This window comes from Homalodisca vitripennis, chromosome 3 (assembly GCF_021130785.1).
Source record: "Homalodisca vitripennis isolate AUS2020 chromosome 3, UT_GWSS_2.1, whole genome shotgun sequence".
In the NCBI taxonomy this organism is placed as follows: Eukaryota; Metazoa; Arthropoda; class Insecta; order Hemiptera; family Cicadellidae; genus Homalodisca; species Homalodisca vitripennis.
In genome coordinates, this window is record NC_060209.1 from 190,905,792 (window position 1) to 190,927,112 (window position 21,321).

The 21,321-nt window shown below is 30.5% G+C and overlaps 1 protein-coding gene across 1 annotated transcript in view; it reads left to right on the forward strand.

Moving 5' to 3' along the window:
• The window catches only part of LOC124357915 (exosome complex component RRP43-like), a 42,147-nt gene extending 38,057 nt beyond the window's left edge, over positions 1 to 4,090 (forward strand). The window contains exons 6-8 of the mRNA XM_046810031.1: positions 1,060 to 1,180; positions 3,349 to 3,452; positions 3,913 to 4,090. Coding sequence (XP_046665987.1) covers positions 1,060 to 1,180; positions 3,349 to 3,452; positions 3,913 to 4,028 — 341 coding nt within the window. The 3' untranslated portion in view covers positions 4,029 to 4,090. The remainder of the gene's footprint in view (positions 1 to 1,059; positions 1,181 to 3,348; positions 3,453 to 3,912) is intronic.
• Positions 4,091 to 21,321: the final 17,231 nt, after the last annotated feature.

Genomic DNA, 21,321 nt, shown 5'->3' on the forward strand with positions numbered 1-21,321 from the left:
ATATATTTACGTATGTGTGTATATTTCAAAACTATTGTGAATATAAGCTATTAATTTATTATATCTAATTATATTGTTTTAATTTTTTACTTTAACTAAAACCAAGAAAACCATAAAAATGTAACTTCTTTATAAAGAAAGTAACATATTATATAATATTAAAATATATATATGTCACATTCCTTTTCAAATCCTCGGAAGATGTACAAAATTTTGTGTATTTTCAGTAAAAACATTAATGTAACGTACCAAAATAGCTTTTGCCCTGAAAACAAAAAAGTTTTTGAAATATAATTTTTATACATACATTTTTAACTTTGCAAAAAATTCTATTGGTATTAAAACAAACATTAGATATTAATTTGTAGATAATTTAATTCTGAAGAAGAATATGGCTACTTATTTTACCAAAAGTACAACTTCAAAAGATGCTGTAATTCTGGCCATTTCATTGCTGGGCCGTACAGGATCCAAACACAACCAGACTAATGGGTAATTTCCATGATGTGCAATTTCAATCAGTGGGGCGCAACCACCAATGAACTCAAAATAAATTACTCTGTAATGCCTCTGACATTTCTATATATTGGGGTATTATAGTATATTATAATAGCACTAAAGTTGACTGAACAACTAACATGATTTAGAATAAAGGAAAAGATTTTTACGTATATATCTTCTTTGTGTTATAAAAATGTTGTAGGATAAAAAATAACAATTGCAACTGTCCGTAATGACCTTTATTGATGAAATTCAAAGAAAAACTTTTAAGTGACATTATTTACACAACCAATCTTAAAGATAGAGCTATTGGAAGTATACATATACTAAAGTCGGTTACTACAGTCCATTTTCCATACAAGAATGATACAGTAAAGTCAGGAACACTACATTTCGAGATCTGAAATCTGATCTCTTCTTCAAACAACATAGTGTTACTGATTGTATTGTATCACTAAACGATGACAAATGTTCGAAAAAATCCTGTTTCCTTCACAATCCTTAAATTGTTAAAAAATCTTCAAAGAAAGGATACAGTAAAGGTGTGTTAAATTGCAGTGACTCTGCCAGAGGTGGAGTACAATGCAGACACTCAGGCCATCTCTGTCAACGAGGAAGTCAGGAAGCCTCTGGAACTCACTTCTTTTCCAGTCGCCACAACATTTTCTGTATTCGGCGAGTAAGTTTGAAAGATAGAACTTATTGTAGCCATTGACATTTACGGCATACGCTGATTTAGTTAAATGGAGTGTGATTGCCTTAAAACAGTTTGTCCTTTTACAATTAGTATACTCAGCTAAATGTTCAATTAATTGTACATATTCAGATGCTGATCTGGTCATCGTTACACTACATTAGTACCATGGTATATCGAATTCATCAATAGATTAAATTTTTTGTCATTCTCCTTGGATATGCCGTTTACTTCATTGTTAACTATATCTCTACATATCAAAGTTTTAACATAACAAATCTCAAGATCAAATTTTTGCCCTTATTTTTGCAACGAACCAAAGTAAAGTACAGTATTTTCATGTTGAAACCTGAAACCTCCTCTATTTACTCTCCTTTGTTTTCTGTTATTGCGAGTGGTGAATCAGATTTCCACCTTCAATCTGATTGGGACATTACTGTCATATGAGCTAATTTATGTTAACTCAGTGAACTATGTGTGTTACAGTTTCAAATGTTTTCTGTTATTGCCAGTGGTGAATCAGCATTCCACCTTCAATCTGATTGGGACATTACTGTAATATGAGCTAATTTATGTTTACTCAGTGAACTATGTGTGTTACAGTTTGAAATGTTTTCTGTTATTGCCAGTGGTGAATCAGCATTCCACCTTCAATCTGATTGGGACATTACTGTAATAATATGAGCTAATTTATGTTAACTCAGTGAACTATGTGTGTTACAGTTCAAATATTTTCTGTTATTGCCAGTGGTGAATCAGCATTCCACCTTCAATCTGATTGGGACATTACTGTAATATGAGCTAATTTATGTTAACTCAGTGAACTATGTGTGTTACAGTTTGAAATGTTTTCTGTTATTGCCAGTGGTGAATCAGCATTCCACCTTCAATCTGATTGGGACATTACTGTAATATGAGCTAATTTATGTTAACTCAGTGAACTTTGTGTGTTACAGTTTGAAATGTTTTCTGTTATTGCCAGTGGTGAATCAGCATTCCACCTTCAATCTGATTGGGACATTACTGTAATATGAGCTAATTTATGTTAACTCAGTGAACTATGTGTGTTACAGTTTGAAATGTTTTCTGTTATTGCCAGTGGTGAATCAGCATTCCACCTTCAATCTGATTGGGACATTACTGTAATATGAGCTAATTTATGTAAACTCGGTGAACTATCAATGCGTGTTACATTTTCAAATGTGACAGTATTTCGTGTAAAAGGGCAATGGCAAGCATATTATATTTATAAAACTTTTTCAAACATTATTTCATACTCCCATTTATACTGTAATACTTTATATTTTGTTAAAATTAACAAATTTAAATCAATTTACAATACTTGTTATTTCTCCTTGAGTTTTAGGTTCCACTGATTTTCATGGTAAAGATTTATTTATGGACTTCTTGTGTATTACAATTGACAAGTTTAATCTGTAGTCACTGTAACTATTAAGACACTGTAATTATTTAAGTTAGGTTATTATGTTTATTGACACCATTTTATGTTTGTGTGTTTTATATATATATATATATATATATATATATATATATATATATATATATATATATATATATATATATTATATATATATTTCTTATGTGCAAATTGTGAATAAAGTTTAATTTGAATTTGAATTTTCCTTTTAAGTTAGTATAATTCATTACTTTTTTTATTTAATTTTTTTCTATTTCTTTCATTCCTGTTATGTATCTTAAGCTATATCTCTAAGCAAAAAACTTCAATTTGATTCCTTTAGTTTGTGCTGAGAAAAAAGACATATGTATCATATATTGTAAGGTCAAACTTTTGGCAAAAATTCAAAATAATCGAGAAATATAGAGTTTTACTTGAATAAAAAACATTAATTTTTTACTTTAATACAATCGTGGTGCATATAATTTGATTCTTCACCCACTTACTTTTCAAATTCATCTTCTGTCTTCCTATTAAGAAGATGTTTGTGCTGTCTGACCTTTTCCTAGGGGTCACCCTGCCCATGTTCCACATTTCTTATGCTATTAGTGCGTAATTAATCAACTATTTACCAATTTGTTCAGGAGCTATAAAGATATTCAAGGTTCTCTTTTAAAATAGATTTATTACAGCCAGAACAAAAGGATAATTTCTTACGTCTGTCAATATATTTCAGTAATGTGCTGCTTGCTGACCCGAACGATGAGGAGGAGAGATATGGCACAGGAGTACTCACAGTTATCATACAGGATGGCAAAATATCATCGGTTCACAAGCCTGGTGAGTATGAAGTATGTCTCCTTGTCAGAGGTTTTTATTGTTTTACTCAGGTGGTTCTGGGGACCCGCAACTGAATATGCTGCTGCCAAAGACATTTCAGCAAGCTATAGTGTAGCGGTAGACAACAACAATCTCCTTTTTGAGTATTCCCCAATTATTTAATTTTAGTCATGTCTTATATTCCATATTTTTGAAATCAAGGAAAATATACGGGTGGAGTGAAACTACGTTGATATATAAAGTGCAATGCCTGTAAATGCCCTGTGCTGTAGTAACCAGTATACTGTGTGAGCAATTGATGATTGCCTGTGGACAGTATTTATTACAATCCTTCATAAGACTACTAATGGTGGCTAAGAAAAATTTTGTATGTCAATTTATAATTTTAATAACTTCTGTAATTTAAAAAAAAAAACTTATAAATTGGAAAATATAAAATAGTATTTTGGCTATTTTACAGGTGGGAGGCCCGTGAATCAGGATAAACTGCAGACCTGCTTTGCCAAAGCTAAAGAACACTCAAAGCACTTGCAGCAGCTCGTTATGACAGCATTTAACGCATCTCCTGAAAGATAATTACTACATAATCACTTGTTAAATATAATTTATCATAATCAATAAATTCATCTATTATTTTATTTCTGTTATTATTTTTGTTTAGAAACCATCTAATATCTATAGTATTACCTACCAGATAAGGATTGCAACTGAAGAGTCAGGTAACCGCCTCAGACACGAGTATAGAGGATTAGGACCAGCACTTGTTTTCCGTCCCGTGTTATTTCATAACATCTTACTCATGAGTAAGCTGCATTCTGTATCAGTTTCAGTGTATTCTATGTTGTTTGGTATAATTTTCCTCATTACGATGTTTACTATCTATATATACTAATCACTTTATGAAAAAATTACACAGATAATTTTGATTGCATTTGATTAGAGAAGTGCACTAGGTGACTAACAGGGCGGAAGTTAACTTAGCTGTGCCCTTTGGAAAACACTCCACGGCCTTCCAAACGGAAGTCATGGCAAAAGAATCTTGAGCCAGAGACTCATACAAGAGGCCAAAAGGAGCAGAATATTTAGTACTCTCTGATAGCCAGGCTGCACTAAAGGCACTTGACGCCTATTTGTTTGACTCCAAAGTAGTTTGGGAATGGAAGAATGCTCTGGTAGAACTGGCAAAGAACAGATTTACACTCGGTTGGGTGCCGGGCCACGAGGGCAATCATGGAAATGAAAAAGCAGATACCCTTTCCAAAATAGGTACAGAATCTCTTATGGTAGGGCCTGAGCCAGGCTGTGGAGGTTAACTTAGCTGTGCCCTTTGGAAAACACTCCACGGCCTTCCAAACGGAAGTCATGGCAAAAGAATCTTGAGCCAGAGACTCATACAAGAGGCCAAAAGGAGCAGAATATTTAGTACTCTCTGATAGCCAGGCTGCACTAAAGGCACTTGACGCCTATTTGTTTGACTCCAAAGTAGTTTGGGAATGGAAGAATGCTCTGGTAGAACTGGCAAAGAACAGATTTACACTCGGTTGGGTGCCGGGCCACGAGGGCAATCATGGAAATGAAAAAGCAGATACCCTTTCCAAAATAGGTACAGAATCTCTTATGGTAGGGCCTGAGCCAGGCTGTGGAGTAACTTTCTCTTATAGCAAAGCTCTCATAAAAGATTGAGAAAAAGGATTAGATCCTGAAACTGGAGTAAGTACTCTGGACTGAGACAATCTAAAATGTTTATCTCTTCTTATGCTAGCCTGCGTGTGGAGTAACTTTCTCTTACAGCAAAGCACTCATGAAAGATTGAGAAAAAAGGATAAGATCCTTAAACTGGAGTAGGTACTCTGGACTGAGACAATCAAAAATGTTTATCTCTTCTTATGCTAGCCTGCGTGTGGAGTAACTTTCTCTTACAGCAAAGCACTCATGAAAGATTGAGAAAAAAGGATTAGATCCTTAAACTGGAGTAGGTACTCTGGACTGAGACAATCTAAAATGTTTATCTCTTTTTATGCTAAACTGTGGGCAGCTCTTCTAGAACAAAGTAAGGAGGATATAAGATTGATATTCGAATGTCAACAGGACATGGTCCCCTTAGGAAACATCTGACGAAGGTGGGTCTTAGCCAGACTGATGAATCCAGACTCTTCGGATAAACAGAAGAATCAGCAGAACACATACAGTATGGCTAAACTGCCCCGCCATATAAAAACGTAGGAAAAAATTCCCAGAGGCAGGTCTTCTCAACTTTTGTACATGTATTTAAGTATTTTTGAAGTGGCATCAGATGTGCTTGTTGTAAGATTTTCTTTATAATAATAATTTTGATATTTTCTGTTATTATTTTTAATCGTCATATTTTAGTTTTTTTTGTGTACATGCCAAAAAAAGGGACGTGAAAGTGTATGAATACATAAATTTATGACTTCTGCGAAGCAACTGGAACGTATGACACTGCCAAAAATATATTAATAAACAGTACTAATCTTTATCGTCGTTTCATTTGACGATGTGTGGTCCGGCATGCGTACTCTACGCCTACGTGTAAAACACAGCTGCCCGCCAGTACCTGTAGAGCTTTTTTTAAACAAATTTTTGTTCATTATTTCTTCTTCCAAGAAACAATAATAAAAATAAATAAATTCAGCTTCGCAAAAACGAAATTTGCTAAAAATCTCTAAATGCACACTGATTGTTGGCACAAGCTGTAAATGAGTTGTGCAGAAGGCTGCACACATGTATTTATAAAAATGGAGGTCACATTGAAAACAATCTTTTGAAAACCTGCTTTAAGTCATAAATAACTATTTTTAAAGTAATTAAAGTACTTAAATTATATTAAATAAATTATTTGTGAAATTGCAACAGTTTGTAATGACTCATTTCATACGCCCATCTCACATTCATTTCAATACTTAGGCCTAATTTAATTTATAAATTTGTTAGTAATAATAATTAAGGAATAATTATTTATAAATTGTCTCAAATTTTAATACAAACAATAATAAATACAAAATTAAATATATCAAAATTAATCAAAATTCACCTTATTACATATAAAATTTAAAAGTTATAAAGTGAACTAAAGTCAGTGATACAGTGTGCAGGGAAGATTGTTGAAGAGTGAAGAGAGCAGATATTTGAAAGGTGGAGAGGAGAGAGGGATCTGGAAGAAGTGAAGCAAGATTATTATTATAAAGAAACTGGTTACATTTATTCAGCAGTATTTGAAAGGTTACTTTATTAAATTCTTATTATCACTGAAGTACAAAGAAGCAGAAGACAGACATTGGGTGAGAAAATTCCTTTTAAGTTTAATAGTGATTCATTGGAAGAACATAAAACCCAGGAACATTCGATTTGGCTAATAATTCAAAATTAATATAATTAAAATTTAACAACAATTATTTTTCAAAATTACAATATCTTTTATAAAAAAAAAAATACCCAATATTTCTATTTCATTAAGCCAGCACGACCACCCTGCCCTAAAAATTAAGAATTGTATTTAAAAATTTACCATTATTATATCCTCCATCTTGTTTCAAAATTCAAACTTGTATGTCAATTAATTTATCATCATTAAAGTTCACATTTATATCATACTGAGTTATTTGTTATTTCTAACTATAATCAGAATACAAATTAAGTTTAACCATTTATTTAAAGTAATAATAGTAGTAGGATATTACAAGTTCTAACATTTAATTAAAAAAATATTGCATAGTGAGTGAAATTTTTTCGTTTGCAAATGGTAGCATTACATGCCTCTTTAATAACTGCTGATATAATAGGAGTTTCTTAAACTTTCAGTGTTTCTGGCAATGCAGGTCTATCTCTGTTGAGATTTCTTGTACACCATCCAATCAAATGCGGTATAAACATCAATAGAAATTTGAACTTACTCATGTCAAAATTCATAGACTATTTCGTGTAATGCATATTTCCAATGCATTAGATAGTTTACATTGGTCACTACACAGAATTTCCTAAAATTAAAATGTAAACAAATGTTTCTGCCTCTTTAGTAAACTTTAGCTGCAACTGTCAACAGCTGTTTACTGTCAGTTTGATTTGGATTGTGCTTCATGAATATAATAATTATTATTCCATATTCTAAAATATTCCAGGAAACTTTTCTGATTTTTTTCGCCATACAAATTTCATTATAGTCTATCAAATATTGTAAAAAAAGAATTAGCCAAATTGATTCAGCCGTTTTAGAGAGTAGCTCTTAGAAACACATTCACTGGTTCATTTTTATTTATACGATCAGAAAGATGAGGACAAACCAAAAGTGGCTAAAAGGCCTGTTGAATTTGTATCGTTTTAAAAATTAGTTTTCCTATTAAAACTTCTCTCATCATCTTGAAATCCTCCCGCAGGCTACAACACTGTTTGAGAACCACTCAAATATAAAAAGGCAGATTTTATAGCAGTACTCAAATAATAAAAGTTCCGGTAAGCTATTGAGGGTACTACTCGTACAATGCATGAGTGCCTTGAAGTGAAATATTGTCACCAATTTTTGACATTGACTCCAGTCTATTATATTTTCCTTTCTACTACATGAATAAACATGTCACTTATTAAAATCTCGTATTATACACAGTTTGTTTGTAAATTTATTTATTCTTCCATTTTCTTATTGCCATTATAGTTACCCCTAAGACCAATGTAAAGATATTCGCTAACTCTCAGTCAAATCTAAGGGACTAGCAGAGACCTTCATCGAACTCATTGCTGCTAATATTAAAATGAAACATACAAAATTTCACGTGTATAGGTCAATTCGTTTTTAAGATATCTTACGATATCTTTATCAACAGATAGACAGACAGACAGATAGAGAAAACTATAAATTTTCTAGCCCCTTGAGTTATAGGCTTTACTAACACTCAGCCAACAAATAATTTTGTTTTGATAAGAAATATAGGATATATTAACATACATGGCTTCAGGAGGGTTCACTTCTGGTTGGTTTATACTTTTCAATTGAACCCACACTGGGTACAGCAAAACCTATGTGTTACTTAAATAAGGACATTTCTATGGATGTCCATTATTGACACATAGTTAACTGTAAATATGGAGATATTGAGGAGCAAGAGAAGGTCTAGTCTACTGTGAGGGATGACTGGTGGGAATTGATGGGGCTTCCTAAGTGTTAAAGGCAGTTACCAGCTTAGAGATAAGGCCGTGCTACCCTGTCCGCTTTGACTGGAATGGCTGTACAGAGCTGTTCTCCTCTTACCCATCCTGAATATCCTATCACTAAGGAAGCAGTCGCAAAAATCCTTTAAGGAATAATTGCAATGAGAGATATCTCAGCTTCTTCCTAGCCGGGTCGGAACACGACTGAACTCGTTACGACCCTCTTCATCAGCAGAGTGCTATAGGTCATCTGAGCATGTAGGTCCTTCTTTGTACTTTACGCCAACAGATGAATTTGAAGTTTTGAAAGTAATCAAATCACTACGCACGAGTAACTCCTCAGGAAAAGATGGGATATCATCAAAAATTCTAAAGTCCTGTGCCGAACTTTTGGCTGTGCCTCTAGCTCATTTAACAAATGCATCCTTCCAAACTGGAGTTTTTCCTCAACCTCTCAAAACAGCAATTGTGAAGCCTTTGTTTAAAAATGGAAATCATCAGGACCCAAAAAACTACAGGCCAATATCTATACTCTCCACATTTTCTAAGGTCTTGGAAAGGCTCTTTCTTATCCGTCTTGAATCTTTCCTTGAATTGAACAGGGTGGTCTGTCACCAACAATTTGGGTTTAGAAAGGGTGTTTCTACTACAGATGCAATATTTAATTTTGTATCAGAGATTGTTTCTTCGCTTGATGATCACAGGTACACCTTTGCTCTGTTTTTGGACCAAAGTAAGGCATTCGATGTAGTACCTCACAATTTGTTACTTGAAAAAGTCCGACAGGTCGGTATTAGAGGCAAGGCTTATGATTGGGTTTCATCTTTTGTGCTCAACCGAAAACAAGTGGTGGCTGTTCCATATATTGACAGTTCAGATTGCCTGGGCACATACGAGTCGAAGGAGTTGTCTACTTTGACAGGTGTGCCACAGGGTTCCGTTCTCGGACCTATACTTTTCTCTTATTTGTGAATGATATCCCTACAGCTGTAAATATGGGTAACTTATGTCTTTTTGCTGATGACACATCCTTCAGCATTTCCAATGGAAGCAGAGAGCGACTAGAAACTGATATATTTATTCAGAGTAGTTCTTTGTTGCAATGGCTGGAAAAAAACCAACTTCATGTAAATGTAAAGAAGACAAAACTTGTTGAATTCTATTTAAGATCGTCTCGAACAGATGCAAACTCTTCTGATATAGTCATTGGCGACTTTCGTCTTAGTCCTAGTCCCAGCACTGATTTTCTGGGTCTGGTAATTGATTGTAATTTGTCCTTTCACAATCACATCGACAAAGTAATTAAAAAATTAAGCAGCAGTCTGTTCATCTTACGAAGATTGGCTGCTTTTTCTAGTAAAGATGTTTTGCTGACAGCTTACTATGGGTGCTTCTACACTTACATGAGTTATGGCTTGATCATATGGGGTCATGAATCCACTAAGACTAAAGCCTTGTTTACCCTCCAGAAGAAAGCCATAAGAGTGATATGTGGACTCAATCGTTCTCAGTCATGTAGAGGTTTTTTTAGACAAAATAAATTGTTGACGTTTCCTAGTCTATATATACTGGAATGTTTGACATTTGTCTTTAAAAAACAAACCCTTTACTCTTGCATAAAATTTTTTAATAACTTGCCATCTGGGTTCAAGGAGGCCAACACTTCAATATCATTTAGGAGGAAGATAAAGTGCTTGTTATCTGAAAAGGAATATTATAGTACTAATTGTTTTCTAATTGATAAGGACCTTTAGTTATTTTAGAAACTAGGCTAGTTCATTTTCAATGTACACTGACGATTGTTATGCATGTAAATGTCTTCAACAATAAAAATAATTTGATTTGATTTGATCTTGTCAAAAGTTAAAAGCAAAAAAATGTTAATTTTACATCAGAATTTAAAATATTTCAGATATATTAAGGTTACAAATTTCAATTAACATAAAGAATTGAATCCAAACTGTTGTTTTTAATTTAATTCTTTAAAGATAAATATGTTTAAAATATTTAAAGCTTCTCGAAATATCAATATGTTTATATTGTACAATTACTAGCAACAGTTTTTATGAATTTGAAGACAGGAGTATAAATTTTGAAACTCATCTTGACAGGATAAACAATTAGTGTTGAACTTTAAAAGGATTATTGTTCCTATTTTTATTGCCCAGAGCGGTGTTGCCACGGTAGTCTGGCGATAGTAAACTAACAAACCCTTGATCAACAAAATCTGTGTTAAAAATTAAACATTTTAAATAGTGATCAACAAAATTACAAGCACTATATAATAACTTTAAGAGCTCCATTTAACGTGATCAATGCCGACTTTTTAAACCATCCCGTCAAAAGTAAAAGTTAAGATGGTAATTTAATAACAAATGTTTTCATATACGTCTAAAATTACGTACTAAAACAGTACACTTGTACTTATGCTGTATAAAACCAAAAGCATTACTTTTTTCGTTGTTACTAACACAACTGGAAGTTAGCATTTGTAAATAACTTGTTTTATAGGTATAAATGCACTAATAAACAAACTAAATTAAAGTTAACCTCAATAATTATAATTCTACTAGTTATTTTGTGATTAATGTTTAAAAACGGATATCTGTACTTTTTGATCCGATAGTAAAGTGGTTCACGCGAAGACTGATTAAATTATGCATAAACACTAGTTAGTTGTTTAATCTTCTATAATTTTGCTGCCCCTACAATTTTGTCACTTGGGATAAACGACTCCCCCCTGCCACTCTCTAGCTACGGCTCTGAGTTTAGGTATCTTGACAATTTATGGCACATTCATTATGGAAACCATTTTGGCAGTAAGGGAAGCCAATGATAGATTACCAAAACTTGGCTCCTATCGTAATTACTTAACAAGGAAATCAGAACTAACTGCCAGCAGCAAATATTAATTTGCAAGAAACAACCACTGGTTGCAGGTATACAGTTTTATAATAAATTGCCACAACATATTTTAAGTATAGTAATAATTTGATTTTTAATAAAGAATTGAAACGATACCTTATTGAAAAGGTTTTGTATTTTTGATGATCTCTTAAGAAATATTATATGATACTTCAGTCATTGTTAATATGGTTTATTGTAAATAATTAACTCAATATATGTGATGATGCAATTGTTTGTATGTTTATTTATGTGCAAATTGTGAATAAAGAATGATTTGATTCTACTCTTCTTGTTTATTTTAATACCTGAGATCCCTGAGTTTTTGAATAAAAAAATTATTTCTATTTATTTCGTCTCATTCACTCTTTTTGTATACCTTAAAATAAACTCTATTTTCTGTATAAAACGTTATTTCATTGTTAACATATATGTTTATTAGCAAAGTAAGCTAAGTTAGAGTCTGTTAGGGAATGTTATAAATGTTCTTTTATTAAAAAATATGATTTTAGTTGTGCTTAGTTTTTTGCAGTCTAGTTGTCAACCTACGTATTGAGCAATTTAACTATTGTCAAGCAAGCCTTTTTGATTGATTTACTTTTTGTGTTTTTTTTTATGTTAGTGGCAAATAATAATTTATGAAAAAATATTTTCAGCAAAAGGCCCTATCAGTCCTGGGGGCAGGATCTTACTAAGAAATTAAAGTTTTTAAAAACGAAAAACATAAATAATAGGGTTTTGTCATACTTTATTAGAATTAGACTTTCATTATTGCTAAAATACCACTAGTATAATTTTCTATGTATGAATCTACAATTTGATTAAGTTAACTGCGTGTATAAAAATTCAAATTTTGAACCACATTATAGTGCTTTATGTATTACAGAGGAGGCCCATTCAATATTTCAATATTGTGTAGAAGAGTCCATAGTTCCGATATTTTTAACGCAGATATTTTTTTGTATTCGATTTAGTAGTATGGGTAAATGTCTGAATAAAAATGTTTTACTCATTGTTGCTATTTTTACTTTTATGATTCCAAGAGCAGAAACCAATTATTTGCAAGGATAGTACAACCAAGATGGTTAATATTAATTCAGACATCTTACTTAGTACCAAGAACTAAATAAATATAAAGACAACAACAGTACAAGCAGCATTGTAGAGAGTTATAAATGTGTGAAAAGTAGCAAAGGACTGACATGTGATAATATTGACGCAAAAAACTTTTGAATAAATGTAACAAGTGAAGAAACGAGAAGTGCATACATTGACGAAATGTATTATAAGTTATGAGCTGTTACAAAATATAATCAATTAAATAAACACTAAATATCAACAATATTAAGTAGAAAAATTTTGAATAAATGCTATTACAAATTTAACAAATAACAAAGAGACAAAACCATAATAAAATGAGATAACGGAGATAAATATATTAATTAATAATAACATGTGAAAACAAATATAAATGGACATTTTCATAAGGTAACGAGACCTGACATTCTTAAGCGGCTAGAATGTCAAGAGCATGTTTTCGGACTAGTAAAACACTTCCGCAGAAGAGGTCACACTCATATGCTGTTCTCCGTTATTTGGTAACCCTCCACACTCGGGGGTTGTTGGCGATCACCAACCGACCGACTTGGCTTGACCACCCCTGAATATTACAGAAACCACTTGAACATTTGTTTTTAATACCAATTAATGACTTGCCTTATTCACTAAATACATTGACAACTTTATATGCAGATAATATCACTTTTTTAAATATCAGCCAAAATATAAATCAACTAAAAGAAATTATTCATAAAACAGTGACTGCTGCTTCACAGTGGTTTATATAGAATGGATTTCTATTAAATACAGAAAAAACAAAACTTTTTAGCTTATACCAGTGGATGTTGATGATGAGGATTTTGTTAGTAAAGTTAAGTTTTTAGGGGTTTTCCTTGATAGTAAATTGAGTTTGGATACACATGTGGTTCATATAGCTTCAAAATGATCAAGAACAGCTTATTTATTAAGACGTCTGATGTTTTTTGTTCCTAAACACTATGTAAGAACTGCTTATTTCTCCTAATTCCAGTCCATTCTAAAGTATGATCTCATACTATGGGGTGATTGAATTAGTATAAATGAAATTTTAACTGCTCAAAAGAAAACTGTAAGAGTTAGTTCAGGTTTAACCCCTTTAGACTACTGTAGGCCTCTTTTCGTAGGTAGCTCAGGAAAGACTTACGGTAATCGATTTGTATATTATTGATTTGGTATTGTACACTATGAAAAATCCAGACAAATTACACTTCAGATCCAATATTCATAACTACAATACCAGGAATAGAAATAATTTAGAAATTGAATTTAACCGTCTCAGTAAAACCATGAACAGTCACAAAGTAATTTCATTAAAAGTTTTCAATAAATTAATACCATTGGTTGATAAATATCCTGACTTAATTTTTAGAAAGGAACTTTTTTACAGCCTTCAGGAGTTTTTTGGAGTTAGTCAAATTGCTTTTTGAGATTGGTTTACTCTTTGATGTCGTTTGTCTCAAATCTTTACAGTTGCTTTTTATCTTGTCATTTTAAATTAGTTTATAACCTCTAGTTGTTATTGTTAGTTGATTTATAAATACTTCATTAATTATTGAATTTTAGTTGATTAATTCCACTGTTTTAAATCTTTTAATTGGCATTTAATTGAAGTAATTTATTTTAACTAATTTATGGCGTTATTTTAACAATTCTTTTTACACCTCAACGAACAAAAATTATAAAAAAGTATGGATTTGAAATGTAATATTTTATCTGTAATTTATAGTTATAAGTTTATCTAGACTTGGCATCGTGCTGTGTTGTTAATACTTGTAAAAAGCCTTAAAACAATAACTTGATTGATTGATTTTAAAAACAATATTTGCCATAGGAGGGTGTGCGTTGCTGTTTTAGTGATTATTTTACCATCCTGCCCATGACCTCTATAAATGCTATAAATACTGGACTTTCAAGTTGCAATTTCTGTTGCCATGTAAATCTTGTCTTTCCAAGTACAGCTTGATCTTCCAGTGCTGTATGTACTTGTACAATACAGGGATAGTTGCTTATGTTATGGGTAGTTAATAAAACAAAATAAATAGCATGTCAGCAAGAAGTTCAAATTTACCTCAGGCAATACAGAAAGCGATTACTTTAATTCTTTTTAAACAACAGAAAGCATTTTTGGATTATTGGCTTGCGGCAGTTTATGTTTGTGAATATAAGAACAATATATCTATAAGGGGCGGTTTGTCAGACATTTGTAACATAAATTATAATATTAAGCTTTTTAAGCGCCATATTGTAACAATTTGGCTGTTTCACCTGTCTAAAGTATTATTGATAAAATCTCAATTTTTTTTAAATTCAGAAATTTACTGTCACATAACATTACATAATGTAGTAGATAAAATCTACAATAAAAGGTGACTTGCCAATATAATTAAAAATATCCTTACTCTAGAAATAAAACAATTTATAACATAATTAATGTCAATAAATAATTATTATTAATCACACAAAATAGTGATCCAATAAGTATACGCATACATGAATAATTAAATTCTAGCAGTATACGTGAATCTTTATAATTTTATTTATATTAAATGTGGATAAAGCAAAATATAGCTATTCTTATCCTAAAATAAAATATTTTACGACATAAAACACATTTAAAAATAATTATATATAAAACAAACACAGTGGGAGTAATATATATATATATATATATATATATATATATATATATATATATAAAAGTTTTAAAATGGTTGGAGAGTAATTTATTCAGTGAAGGTTGCATCAACTAGAAAATAATTTTCTGAATAAGTTCATTCTCTATTAAGATATTTTTAATTTTATACAGAACTTTTCTAGAATCAAAGAGGTTACAGATATTGGAATTTTATTGTACAATGTCAAGAAATAAATGTCACATTTTTTTACATAGTGACAGTATTAGTGTAATCCTATTGTTGTTAGTTCCAAGTCTTTGTATCAAATATTCAGTATGCCAATTTATCAATTAAAAAATGTTTTTTATAATTTAATTTAATAAAAATATAATTTAATAAAAAACATTTAATTTTTTTAAATCTGAGCAATGTTTGAAGATAAAAAATAAATAACATATTAAGAATATTTCAAATGAGGTTTTTAAAATCTCTAGCTTGATATACGTGTGTGTGTGTGTGTGTGTGTGTGTGTGTGTGTGTGTGTGTGTGTGTGTGTGTGTGTGTGTGTGTGTGTGTGTGTGTGTGTGTGTGTGTGTATACGCACAGTTGCATGTGTGTTGAAACATCTAACTTTGTCTCATTACAGTATATGAACTACAACATAATCTCTCTATTTATGAAAAGACAACAATATTGTATCATAAGTGTTAAATGTACAATAGTTTTGATTTGTTTATTAATGTATAATGGAAAATAATAAAAAGGATTCAGTGCTATTTTTAATATAATTATTGAAGAATAACAAAGGAAAAACCTTTGTGCTTTATTTTTAGTGCATGCCTATTTAAAAAGTAACAAATTCCTTGGTTAGATATAATTTAATGTCTATGGGATGTTACTATATTATTATTTATATTGAGATTCAGGAATTTCTCTTCACTGTAGAATGCTTTTGGTACTAAATAAGCGTTTTCACAATTTTAAATTAGTGTAATGCAAATGAACACGGGTAATTCAAAACTCAAGGGACCATTAAAAAATGGAATTATTCAAGCCTTTAAATTACATAGACTTTACTATATGTACACGGATGTCAATAAACCGATTCTAATCCCGAAGAATTTTGAATTGAAAATGTTTGACTGTATTCTAACATTTCCCTTCAAACTTAATATATTATAAAATAGTTTTTAAAAAGTTATTAAAAGATAATTATATCATACAGTTACTCAAAATTATGGTAAAACAATTTGTTGAATGATTAAACATAAAAAAAAAACAACAAATATGTCTCTATGAATATGTGTTACATGATGTGTCATAAAATGTGCTAAACTTCATTCTATCTTTCTGTATACGCTTTTTACATTGTTGTTTTACTATGTGTTATTCATTGAATCTGAGTGTTTTATTGTATATTATTGTTATGTGTTTTTAATTTATTAAATCATTTATTAAAATCAGACTATAAATAATGGAAAAGTCAAATTTTATGTTTGAGGGATTATAAACAGGAGTAGACATAATCAATTATTCATAATGCTTAAACATAAATATTTAATTAAGCAATATTATTTATAGCCCAATTTCAACAGACAAAAAGCTATTAGATTATGTGTAAAAGGTATTTTTATTGTTCTTCTAAGTTAATTTATTAAATTTTATTCATTTTAATACAATTATATTTCATTAAAATATTGAATGTCATATTGAATATAACGAATATTTAAAAATATTTTAAAATGTACATCAAAAACATAATTTATTAATTACACTTGGTATTGTAGATATAAAATATTTTTAGTAAAAATAACTACCAGAAATCTACATATTTAAGGACATTCTTCCTTGTTTTTGTATGTAAATATTTACTTATTTATGTAAATATTTACATAAATGTATATGTAAACAAAGTACATGTACATGTAAATATAGTATTTGTAATACAATTATTTTGAAGTTTTTCTTTTATAACATACCATTATTATACTAACTCCAATAGATGCCAAAATAAAATAAATTTTTATTATCTGTGAAGGTAGTTCTATATTACCACCACTAGGTGGCAGGAGTAGTCGTATTTACAAAATGAGGTCTACATTGTCGGTTCAATGTAGTCAGTGTTTGTAAACGAGCAATTTGTGGAAGTGTTTTACGTGATAAACTCAAAACAGTCGTGGAAGTGATGATATTTTTTAGATTTTATTAATTTTTGCCTACACAGTTAAGTGGTTTACTCATAAATAAGTGGCCGAACTAAAATGGATTATGTGTTGAAAACTTGGTCATAATCAGATCAGCAGGTTCTTTCGGCAGCTGATGCCTGATGGCCGTCTGCACGTCGACTAGAAGTTCAACCATCAGGTAATTTGTTATATTTTTTTATAACTGTAAGAGTGATTATAAACTTCTGGAATGACAAATATTTGTATATATTGAAAATTTATTCAAATAACCGCCCTAATAACACTAAACTAGTGTGGAACAATTGAGAAACTAACCTTAAAATGGGAACATCCCTAACCAAAAAGTGAAGGTTAGGGTAGGTGGAGGACATCGAACGTTTATTTACACCTATACTCTAAAGTATGAAATTTGTCATCAGTAAAATATATATCTTTGTAATATATTATAGTGATGCAAATTATATTATTACTAAAATACCTAGGACTTTTTCATTTAGCAAGATAACTTTGCTATGTAAATAGTCATTTACTGTCATTCTACTCCTGGTAATAATTTTATTTACTAAATTGATAGGCTACATAAACATTTAACGTAATTATTTTGGTATATATGCATTAATTCTAATTTTTTTCATAATCTGGTTTTAAAATGAGTTTGTGTAAAAGAACATATTTTTAAGTTATAAAAGTTTAGTTACAGTGTTTCCTCATAATAAACCAAAACTTTGAGGTAACATTTTTAATAAACAATTCCCCTTTTTAGATAGCTTATACAATTTAAATATGTAAAAATCTGAAGTTTTGTTATGCAATATGATATCTACATAATAGTATTAGTGTAAACTTTAATAGTTTAAAACATAACTACGTTGTTCTTTTTTTCTTGATTGGCTCTTTGCAATTCGTGTAGGTTGACTTTAAAATTCATTTGAATTTTTTCTAAATTTTAAAATGATATGAGTACTTGATATTATAGCCTACTTAATTTGATTTATTTTATAATATTAGGAAGTTTTTAAATTGTAGAGCAACATCTAAGTTATAAACTGGATATTTTTTGTGGTAATAACATTATGTGCACAACTTAATGTTGTAAATATGAATAAAAATAGTTATCATTATTTAAATGTACATAAGCAAAAATATGTAATGGCGTAACAATTTTGTTTTATATTTACAGAGATGTCTAACATAGTTAAATTCAGTTGGGTTATCAACCTCTGCAATGGAAGGGAATATAGTTATGACAATGCCTGCTGTACATCTGTAAAAAGACCTAAAATATCTAATGTAACACGCACGAAAATAGTCCATGGCATTTGAGGTAGTGTAGCCATAATGATGTTAACCATCATCTGTTCTTAGAACTTGAAGTATAGTAAGCGGCCACCACCCACAATCATTTCCATCAATCGAATCAGGGAATCAAATTATCGATTATAAATACTGTACCTAAACTATCGAATACAAAAATATTTTAACTATAGCTAATTTAAAAATAATTATTTTCGACTTTTTAATATTTTGAATAACAATACTGTTAAAAATTAATTCAAACAAGTAAAATCATTTGTATGATTTGAGTGTTGGTTGCAAATACAATATCTATGAAAATGCGTTATTTGTGTCACAAGCTGTCAGACACGTTTATCCTAAGAAATAACTAGCAAAAAGTAACAAAATATTACATTGATTTGTTTGTTACCTTTAATATAAACACATAGCCTAGTTCGTTTTTTTATTTATTATCAAATTTTTTCAGATATAGAAAGAGCTAAATGAGGACTACTTGTAAAATAATTCGGTTTAAAATTTTAGTTTCAATAGTTTAGGTAATCATAAATATTGATGATTCAATTGTGGTGGTGGTCACTTATTTTAGTGCAGCCTCAACTTTTTATAAAACATATTAATTTATTGGGCCTAATTATATAGTGTGAGTAATACGTCAATAAAGAGTACAGGTACATAAATATACGCAAATACTTAATTTATACATATTTACCAGATAGATTCGAAACTGTGTTCAAGTTAACTAGTTTTTAGAAAATTGTTACTTTATAAACAGTTTTCAAGAATTGAATAGGCCAAAGTAATACGATCGTATTATTTGATATTGCTTAAAAATAAGTGGTTAGACACAATTATCAAGTTTTCAGTGCAATTCAATTCAATTCATTTTTATCCCTTAGCCTACACAGATATTGTAGTTTATATTGTAAAATATAATCCTAATAGAAACTTAAAAACATGGAGGGACCCACAGGTTTGCACCTGTTTTCAAAATAGAAGTCCATAGACTTCAAATATATTTCCAGGGTTGACAGACTACATTTCGTGACGTGAGAACCAGAGGGTTCTATCTGAGTATTTGAACAATTTGTAAAATAACATTTACTTTTGGTGTTTGTAATCTACTCTAAGTAAGTTATATGGAGACGAATGGAAACCCGTACTATGTTAATGCAATATATCCAGAATAATCATGTATAATAGGTATTGCATGATGGAAGTCTTGTTCTTTTTCAGAATGTAGTCTGAGAAAGAGTGGCTTGTTGAGACATGTTAGTGTTCTTTTCTCTGTTTTTTTTTTCACACTATAAAATTGTCATATCACTATCACAAATAAGCCAACCATTTTGGAGTACCTTCTATTATTACTGTTATGCTTTAATAATAAATGCTTTACAAAACATAAAATAATATAAATCAAGCGTTTTTTTTATATAGTAAAAATGAGTTATCTGCACACCAAGACATCAAGTAGGGGTGGCTGCGTGGTCTAAGGCACTACTCTTGGACATGGTGGTTGGCCTTGGAGTCGTAGGTTCGATTCCCGCACCTGACGTCATGGATTTTTGTAGACTGGTGTGTACTCATGAGTCACTGACCTTTGGTAATTGTGGTGGGAGGGGCCACCTTAAAATTATTGTGGTTAGGTTGGGTGAAAGTTGACAGGATCAGTGTATTGTTTTGTAAGTGTATCAGACCCAAAATACTTGTTTCCCATTTTTTGTCTTTACTATAAAAAAAAAACCACTCAATTTGTGTTATGTTTTCAAGGCATTTGTTATTAAATCATAACCATAATAGTAGCTTTTTTAAGAATTAAAAAACCATTTAAACTATACCTGGTGTGTTAAGAAAAATGACTAGCAGCTTGAGGGTTTAAACAATTTAAACGTATAAAGTGTGTCAGCCTCTATGGTGAAATTTAAGTGTCATAGTTTCTGAAGAATGTAGATCTTCATTATTACTCAAGAACGAAAAATTTTTTGATTTATGGTGAAAAAGTGTCAATAGCTGTTTATTTTAGTTTAAATGTGGATTATGTTTAATAATTTTAATTATTTTTCCAAATTGTATAATATTCTGGGAAACTTTTTTGACCTATCTCTGTATTTAAACCTTTCTCGGATTTAAAAGACTATTATAAAAATTGAATTAGCTGAATTGGTCCAGCCGTTCTCAAGATTAACGCTTAGCGACATATCTAGCGATTTGTTTTTATTTATAAAACTAGGATCACCATAATAGACTAATTGTTGTACTGTAAAATGTGGAAAACAGAGAGAGCTAAGGGAACAAAATAAGAAAAAAGGATGTTATTTTCAATCAACGATGGCGTCTTTGCTATTCTAACATTTAAAAGAATTGTCATTTGCTATTCTATTTCCATGCCTTCTTTATTTGCGTAGGTAATCTGGAGGTTGTCTTTGGTAATGGTATATATTCTTGAGATTTCCTTCAAAAAAACAATCCAGTTCAAAGTTTTTCCAAAATAATTGTATTATAAAATATTTTTTGTAAAATTTATATTTTTAATTCAAAATAAAATAATTTTCCTTGTATCGAATCTTGTCTGAAGCATCGAAAGGAATCACTGATAAGGTCGCTGATATAATC